Source organism: Triticum aestivum, chromosome 5B (assembly GCF_018294505.1).
Source record: "Triticum aestivum cultivar Chinese Spring chromosome 5B, IWGSC CS RefSeq v2.1, whole genome shotgun sequence".
NCBI lineage: Eukaryota > Viridiplantae > Streptophyta > Magnoliopsida > Poales > Poaceae > Triticum > Triticum aestivum.
Window position 1 is genome coordinate 712,635,302 of NC_057807.1, and position 9,283 is coordinate 712,644,584.

General features: G+C 42.6%; 1 protein-coding gene across 1 annotated transcript; it reads right to left on the reverse strand.

Annotated features, from left to right (window-relative positions):
- Positions 1–937: 937 nt before the first annotated feature.
- Positions 938–9,072, reverse strand: LOC123114488 (putative disease resistance protein RGA3). The gene is made up of 7 exons (XM_044535981.1): positions 8,698–9,072; positions 7,177–8,343; positions 3,285–6,556; positions 2,652–2,840; positions 2,393–2,499; positions 1,577–1,847; positions 938–1,433 (listed from the first exon to the last, which is right to left on the reverse strand). The coding sequence occupies exons 1-3, from the start codon at positions 9,001–9,003 to the stop codon at positions 3,440–3,442; spliced, it is 4,590 nt and encodes a 1,529-aa protein (XP_044391916.1). The 5' UTR covers positions 9,004–9,072; the 3' UTR covers positions 938–1,433; positions 1,577–1,847; positions 2,393–2,499; positions 2,652–2,840; positions 3,285–3,439.
- Positions 9,073–9,283: the final 211 nt, after the last annotated feature.

Consider the following 9,283-nt stretch of genomic DNA (forward strand, 5'->3'; position numbering starts at 1 on the left):
TACTTAATGGGCCAGTCATGCTTTTGCTTGTGCGTTGTTCTGCCATTGTGGTCTATTTTAGGCAAAAAAAATGCGTCACATAGGAGTTCGGGTCTTTTCCTTGGGTCCGTGTCGACTAATGCCCTGCAATGAACCAAGACCAAGTCCCATCGTAAAAAAAAACAATGCTCAATTCATGACAATGGTCCACAATGACTTATATAGCTTAACCCCGCTATAAATTAAGCCCAATGATTTTCCTCAGTACTTGTAGAGAGGATAAATGAACTAGCTGGGTTTATGCATCAAACGATGCACAGGCTGGGAGTACAGGCATTATTTATTTTAGATAAATTGTGGTTCATATTTTTAAATAGCTAGAAACATTTTCATTAAGTGAACATTATTTGATAAAGCGTGAATATATTTTTTGAAATACATGATAAAGTGAACATTATTTGATAATGTTTTAATATTTCTTAAAGATATGAACCTTTTAAAATGTATGCAAACGTTTTAAAAAATTCAGAGTAAACATGTAAACATTACTTTTCTGGATTTAACGAACATGTTATAAAATACAAGAACACTGATTTAGCATGTATTTCATACACTTAGACCATTTTGAAATATAAAAAAAACTATGTTGCGGTGCTGGGCTTGGCTCCTTTATTTGCTACAGGCTAGACATCTTTTGTGCAGAAAAAATTGAACCTAGGCCAGCCATCCGTCATACCTCTCCGCTCTGCCCGCCGCCACCCACTCATCCGTCTAAATCTCACCACTAACTCGACCTCGAGCGGGTTGGATTGATTTTGCACAAAGAGCCTAACAGCATATCAGAACTGAATCATCTTATAAGGTTCGCTGAAATTAATACAGGAAGAAGAGCAGGTAGGTGAGCAGTACAGCAAACCAAATACCCGCCGAACACATCATGCATCACAACAAAAAATAGCTGCTTAGGAGAGGTGGAAAACATCCAAAGAAAATACGCACGTACTCGAGAAAACAAGGATCTAAAATCATGCATCATCTTACTACAGTAGTTTGCATATCGATAACAACAATGACTCCGTGTACGTATAGCAGCGGCATGAACGAACATCTCATGACAGAGCTGTTGACAGAACTGGAAGACAATATATAGATGTTGCTGCATTTCTGCAGTTTTTCCTCTTTTGGATTTGCTTGGCAAAGCTTCACAACACCAAACTCAGTCTGGGACTGGCAATTTTGCTCTAATAAACCAGATGAAATACAGCACGGCAAAATTAGATGGCCACTGGTTTGGGGAGTGAGCTGTCCAACTCAGTGTGGAATTATTCAACATGTCCGTCCAGAGAGTCACCTCAAGCATCATGAAGCAACTGACCAGAAGGATCGGTGATGCCGCCAAGACCCGGACGGTACCAAGATGAATTTTCCACAGGTAGGCCCAAGATGTGCCCTATCTGCAAGACAATTAATGAATGGCCACATTAACAAGTATACAAAGTAAAAGCAATAAGTAATACAATAGACAAGTTACATTCATGAATGAATGAAGCATTGCCAGGAAAAAAATAAATGGTTGAGTTGAAACTAATAATCTTACTTATGGGGTCAGAGCTGACAGCCGGGGAATATAAAGCCATGGCGTTTACCTCCTTTCTGGATCAGAATATTTGACAAGTACTTTCATGGTACAACGACATTAGTCAGTCAGCTACTTGAGAGCTCTTGTGCCATCAAAATATATATGCTCCTACAGAACGAATCCTAGCTAGCGAGATTGGTCTCTTCCTTGGAGCTCTGCCTCCTTTTTTCGCATTGTGATATTGGTTTTGTGTGAGATTCAGAAAGCCCAGAACAGCCTCGATGTAAGCCTACACGCATGATAGACACGGCTGGATGTTATATGGCACGATGATAATTGCCTGTTTGAAGATATATTTTTCAAGTTAAGAAGTGCAGTAGAAACAGAGGAGAACCAATAAGGAGTGGGAAGCATCCAACGAAAATTCTCCAGGAAAGGACTCGCTCGACAAAATCGGAAGACACAATCTAAAATCATGCTGCAATCATCTTACTAATTTGTAGTATAAACAAGTTGCAGTAATTAATGGATCTACAACAACCAGTCAATGTATAGATGAGAAACCATACACCGCAGCACAGCAGAAACATCAGATGTCGGAGCAGCGGCATGATCAGCACGCACACCACTGATTCTAAATCGGAACACACAAACAAACAGACAAACGGACCTATCCTATTCCTGCAGCCTGCTCCATGGAGATAAACATCACTAACTATCCTTTAGCAAAATCAGATGGATAAGTACGTAACTATCCTCTACGTGCGTACTTACATGGCTTCTCCTGGTGAGTTGAGAATGGCAAAATTAGATGCGGGCCCATTGGAGACTCACCTCAAGCATCATGAAGCAACCACTACACAGCAACCCACCAGGGTCGGTGATGCCGAGGCAGCACAGCACAGCACAGGCAGGCTGAAGATGTGCGTTCCTCTCTGGAACTGGAAGACAGTAGCCACATTAGCAGGTATAGAGAGTACAAGCAGTAACGCAATAGACAAATTACATAAATGAAAACATTGGAGCATGGAATAGCAGGTCATGTGGATTTCGCAATAGCCAAAAAAAAAAAGTTTGAGTTGAAATTAATAACCTTATGGGTCAGTCAGGACTTCTAGTGCTCTTCCACCATCAAAATATATATGCTCCATGAGAATCACAACAACAGCTTGGTCTGCAAGAAACTGCTCCTTGCACTTGGCCGTTTCCTTGAACTCTGCCTCATCTTTTCGAATTGTGAAATTCATCTCATGCGAGACAAGCCAGGAACAGCGATGTAAGCCTGCGCGCATGGTTGACCAGGCCATGAGCTGGATGTTAAGGCGTGACTAAAATTGCCTGATTGAAGAGATTTATTCTTTTCAATGTTAAGCAAGTACGTACTAGAAACAGACAAGAGAAGCAATAAGAAGTTGTACTCATTCTTTCCAAGTTGGCTGTGCAGCCAACCATCAAAGTCATGTGGATGTTAGCTGGATATTAATTAACTGCATGCTTGATGAGATATTTTTCAAGTTAAGTAAAAAAGTTGGTTCCTGGCTCAATTTCTAAATGTTCAGAAGATTAGCTACAACTAAGCCTGCATCTTGATCTAAAAAAAAGGCTGAACTTATGAGAAAACAACTACATATGTTTCTGCCCTTGAAAAACTGTACAGGAAGAAAAGAAAAAGAGATAATGCATGGACTAGATCACCACTTGAAAAAGAAGGCTCCAAGCTGCTTACCTCCTCCTCTGCAGCAGCTGGGACCCAACGAGTAGAGCACCATGCCACCACGTCCATGTAAGTAGCCACGGGGAGCAAAGATAGAGAGGTGGCTGGGCGACGATGGCCTCAGAGAAGCAGCTCTGCATAAGAGACCAACAATTTTGTACAAGAGCTCAGCAGAGTACGACTTTGGGGATGTGACAAATCTTGTGGGCATCCTCCCTTTGGCACCTTGCAGTCAGACTTGGACATAGACCAATTCTGAGTAGCTTCAAAGCAGAGAGACTCTGTATGCTTTCAGGCAATGATGTCAGGTTGGGGCAATCGGCAATCGTAATTTCTTCTAGAGAAGTCAACCGTCCCCACCACTCAGGTAATGTCTCCAGACCTTGGAACTCATTCAGTGTCAGTTTTCTAAGAGCGGTGAGGTTCTTCATGCTTTCAGGCAAACATGTCAGGTTGGGAAAATTCCAGATACAAATCTCTTCTAGAGAATTCAACTGTCCCAACCACTCAGGTAGTGTCTCCAGGCCTTGGCACTCTACCAGTGTCAGCTCTCTAAGAGCGGTGAGGTTCTTCATGCTTTCAGGCAAACATGTCAGGTTGGGGTAACCCTTGAAAATAATTTCTTCTAGAGAAGTCAACTGTCCCCACCACTCAGGTAATGTCTCCAGGCCTTGGCAATCTACTAATGTCAGTTTTCTAAGAGAGATGAGGTTCTTCATGCTTTCAGGCAAACATGTCAAGTTGGGTGAACCCACAATAACAATTTCTTCTAGAGAAGTCAACTGTCCAAACCAGTCAGGTAATGTCTCCAGGCCTTGGCACTCTACCAATGTCAGCTCTCTAAGAGCGGTGAGGTTCTTCATGCTTTCAGACAAACATGTCAGGTTGGGGTAAATCCTGATAATAATTTCTTCTAGAGAGGTCAACTGTCCCAACCACTCAGGTAATGTCTCCAGGCCTTGGCACTCTACCAATATCAGCTTCCTAAGAGTGCTGAGGTTCTTCATGCTTTCAGGCAAATAAGTCAGGTTGGGGCAATTGTCGATTACAAGTTGTTCTAGAGAACTGAGGTGGCCCAACCATACTGGAAGTGTTTCCAGGTCCTTCAATGATACCAAATCTAGTCTAGTGAGAGAGGTGAAGCATCGGATAACCTCTGGCAAAGTCCTCAAGCCACTGACGGAGTTTACAAGAAATTTCTCAATGGTGGCAAAGTGTTGAAGTCTGTCCCACTTGTCTTGAGAGAAATGACAACTCTTCACCTGCATATCAAGAGGACAAATGGAAGACGAGAGCTTTCCAAATCCTCGCTCCGGCAAAACTGTGTCGCTGTTGTTCAAAACCCAATCCGTACTTCTTGGGGGGTATGGTATGAACTTCAACTTTGGGCAGTCTTCTACCGCCAAATATTGCAAATTAGGGATTAGAAACTCTTCGTTTTCTTCACTTGACTCTGTTGTCCACCATTCCTCCAAATTCTCCATCAACCTCAATAGCAGTACTCGTAGTTTCATGCAAGGTCTGGCCTCTCCATAGAATTCCTTACCGATTTTCCTGATGTTGGGAATGTTTTTCAGAGACAGCTTTATTAAATTTGGCAGTGCCCCGAATGGAGGAAGACAATCACATGCTTCCAAATCATCAAGAGTCACTTCGCTGAGAAAAGGGAGGTAGGACGAGATGTGAAACATCCAGTTAGGGAAATCTTTGCTCGTGTACCCACACAGCCAAAAGTTTTCAAGAGTCCGAGGAGGTACTAGCCTGTCCAGCACAGATTTACCTCCTTCGTTTTTCCAGACAAGTCTTAGTACTCGAATATCTGTCTTATCACGCAGTTTGACTCTGTCTACATCTTCTGGATGCCTGACATTCTGAAGGTCTTCAAGTGTCAGTTCTGAACAAGTCAATCCTACAAGATCCACTATACTGCTGCATCCTGTACTCTCAATTTCATGTACATAATGTCTTACCCTGCCCACAAGATTTAGACGCATTTTAATGGCTTCAACCTTTTCAAAGAAACTAGGAGTCGAATAATCAACCACAAACTGGGTGAGACTAGTCATGTCACCAATGCTATCAGGGCAGTCATTCATAGCATGAAGGCCATTCAAGTGCAGTATTTGAAGCTTAAGGTCACCAAATGAGGAGGGGAGTTCACCGAGCCTCAGACAGTATGACAAATAGAGACGCCTCAGCTTAAAACACTTGCATAATGACTCAGGCAACATTTGGAGCTTAGGACAGCCTGTTAGGTTCAAATATTCAAGCTCGAAGAGGTGACCAAAACATTCAGGGAGTTCTTCAAGGTTATGACAGTCTGAAAGATCCAGGTATCTCAAATGATCTAGTTGGCAAAATGACCCTGGAAGCATTGAAACCTTGTAGCAACCAGAAAGGTTCAAGAACTCAAGTTTCTGAAGGTGGCCGAAATCAATTGGCAGGTTTTCTAGTTTGTGGCAACTTAATAGGTTCAGATGCTCTAAACACGGAAAGCTAATATTGTCAGGCAGTTTGGTGAGCTTGGAACAACCTGACATGCTTAAGAACAAGAGCTTGGGAAGGTTGCCGAATTCATCAGGGAGCTGTTGAAGAGCACAACAATCTGAAATATCTAGATGATATAAGCATGTAAGCAGACAGATTGATTCAGGCAACTCTTGGAGTACAGAACACCCAGATAGACTGAGGAAAGAGAGTTTAGAGAGCTTCCCTAGTGATTCTGGTAGCTTATTAAGGCTACCGTTATGAGATAGGTCAAAATAGAGAAGTTTACCCAGACAACAAGTATTGTCAGGCAAGGTTTCAAGCGAGCATTTGGAGAGAATAAGAGTTTCCATATTTTCTAGTGTATGAAAAGACTTTGGAAGTGTTGTAATTGGCAAGCCGGTGGAGTCAAGATACCTAAGTAGCTTAAGTTGATTGATAGAAGATGGCAGAACAATGTTGCTTGGAGCAAGTTGCCCTTTATCCGAACTCCCACTTAGGTCCAAGACACGTATGTACTTGGATCGAGAAAATGCCTTTCCGGGGAGTTGTTGCTCTCCTAAATCCCTAAAATGGAGGGATCTAATCTTGCTTGGAAGATTTTTGAAAACCTCAGAATTATTCATGTAGTTGGTTAACTGTGCATGTCGGCAATAACGAGCTCTGTTCCAACTGGTCTTTTCGGTAGCATCCAATTCAGTTAATTCCTCGGCAGCAATTATTGATGCAAGTTGATGCACCAAATCATGCATGATGAGCTCCGGAGGAACTTTGGTGTGCACTAGATTTGAACTAACCTGTAAAGGTAAAATTAGTGTTAAAATAGTGTTGCACATTAAAAATGTAAAATCCACTGGGAATACGAAATATTAAAATGGAATGAACAGAAGACAATAAAGTTCCCATATATCAACTTAAAGATTTCATAGTCGTCCTTCTACTTGTTACTACTGGGTTATTAGGAGCACCTGCATCCTCGCTTGCCGTAGCGTTAGGGCACTCTTCAGCCTCTTGTACCACAAAAGCTGCTCTATGGAATCTTAGTTGTGAACAGCTGCTCTATGCAGTTATGACTTTTTCATTCAAATAAAACCCTGGATTTGCAGGGAAAAAAGGTGTGGAAAATACTCTCTGGTTGATATCCTCGTAGTCTGTGGACTATAAATAACTAGTGTACCAATAACCTATCATAGTCTAAATTTAAATCATGATTGTAAAAAAACAAATATAAGCAATAACAAAGTGCATGGTAACATTTACTTACGTACGAGCTTATAAAAAAAGATAAGATGGTATAATAGTACATCGAAAGCAGGTTCCTGGCTATAAAAAGCACAATGTAGTAAAAGTGGAAGAGAAAATGCACATAGTGAAGATGACCAAACAGAAATAAGAGAAATTTTGTTTAGATACTAACCGAAGAAAATAGGGGGATTTGAAGAAAGGACATTCCCAAAAGGTAGTTGATACACCTTTGACCATCATGGACGGAAGAAATGTATCCAAGGGCAGTCCATTGTTGAACTAGATGGTTGCTGTTCATGATGAAGCCCTTCGGGAAGGCCGCCAAATAAATGAAACACATTTTAAAGTCCATCTTCATGTAGTAATAGCTCAGCATAAGGCTCTCTAGTGTTTTTTTCTGATGCAATTCTCCCAAATCAACCTTGGTGTCTCTTATATCTTCCCATGCCCTTGGGGTCCTTACCTCAGACATTACTTGCCCAAGAGCATTTGCCACAAGCGGTAGGCCCCCACACTTCACAGCGATTTCCCTCCCAATACCTTCCAAGGCACTTTGGAGATCATCAGGCCCAAATGCCCTTTTCTTCATTATCTCCCAACAGTCATCAGGTGATAAAACAGCCAGGTTGACTTCATGTGGCTCAGCCACGGGACAAAATTTCCTTTCATTTGCAAGAAAACCAGTGCGCAGTTTTTGCACCACGCTCAGATTTCGAGTTGTTACTATAATCCGGCTACCCTTGAGGCCGTGCTGTAACATCTGCTTCAACTTTTCAAGCTTATCTCCATCTTCTTCCCAGAGATCATCCAGAACAATCAAGTATCTTCTAGTAGCAAGTTCTTTGCTCAGATTATCATACAGAAACTGCATAGTACAATTGTTAAGGTTGATGTTGCTATTCAAGCTTTTCAGGATGGCACTCCCAATTTTGTGCAAACTAAACTGCTTGGACACGTGGACCCAGGCAGTGAAGTCAAAAACGGTAACCCTCTTATCTGCCAGAACTGATTCAGCCAATGTCGACTTTCCTATGCCACCAAGCCCGACAATTGGAATGATCGAGATATCCTCTTCAGCTTCACTTGTCAATAGGAGGTTGATTATCTTCTCCTTCTCCGTATCTCTCCCCAAAATTCCACTTTTCGTGCCTTCACCAGTGTTGACTGCAAAAGTTTCATCATTTCTACTTCCTTCTGCCCTTGCTTCCAGATGCACAAGACTGAGATCCCTTCTGCCCTCCTTTTTAATTCCATCTATTTTCTTGCTCAAGTTCTTTATCTTGTGGGGCATTGTCATCCGCTGGAGGAATTGATTGTTCCCAGAAAAAAACAACTTAACCTGTACAAAAAAGTTGAAGTCGATGTCAGTCGCTAGCCCAATATCCCTGTCACGTTTAGTTTCAGAGTTCATACTCTGATTTCCCATTAAAAAATGAAGGGTTCGTTCATTATTTCTGTGGATAACGGAAAGGTCACGACGAGACAATAAAATACATGTTCTCCGGTTATCGTTTGGCCCGCCCTGTGATCTATCAAAATTCTCAGTACTGTTGGGCATTAGAAAGGAACACCCCGATTTGATGGAGGTGACTATGTGTAGCTGACATGGTGTTTGAGAAGCACAACTAAAGTAGATGTGTTGGGATCCTACATGGTTCGTAAGCAAATTAAGAATCAAAATCTGAATGAATACCTTAGCTTGGTTCTTCTTGATGAGCTCGTTGGCATCCAGCTCATCGAGCACGTCCTCCACGTCGTAGGCGACGCGCTTAAACTTGGTAAGCCACCGCTCGTACACTTTTGCACCTTGTCCTCCTCGACGCGACCTCTCGTCGGCATCGGCCAGCACGGCCTCAAGATCTTTCATCTTGTCCTCCATGTCCAGCACATCCTCTCTGTACCTCCACTGCAGAGTGATCTCCGATGTGGCGTATCCACCAAGCTTGCCGACGATCAGCTTCCCCACGGTGCCCGCAATCACAGCCCCGAGCCCGCTCATGGCTGATGGCTCCCCCGCGAAGCCAAGCTATTGCGCTGTGTGTGTGTGTGTGTGTGTGTGTGTGTGTGTGTGTGTGTGTGTGTGTGTGTGTGTGTGTGTGTGTGTGACGAGAATGAATGGAGTAGTGCTCTCTGAATCGTAACAAGAGTGCATCCAAGTAGGCAACAAGAGACAGACAGATTAAAATATGGGTGCATCCCTCATTCGTTCGAGGACGAAATTAAAATATGGTTGGGCGGCTCCACGGATCGAAAAATGGGGAGGTGTGCCCCTGGATATC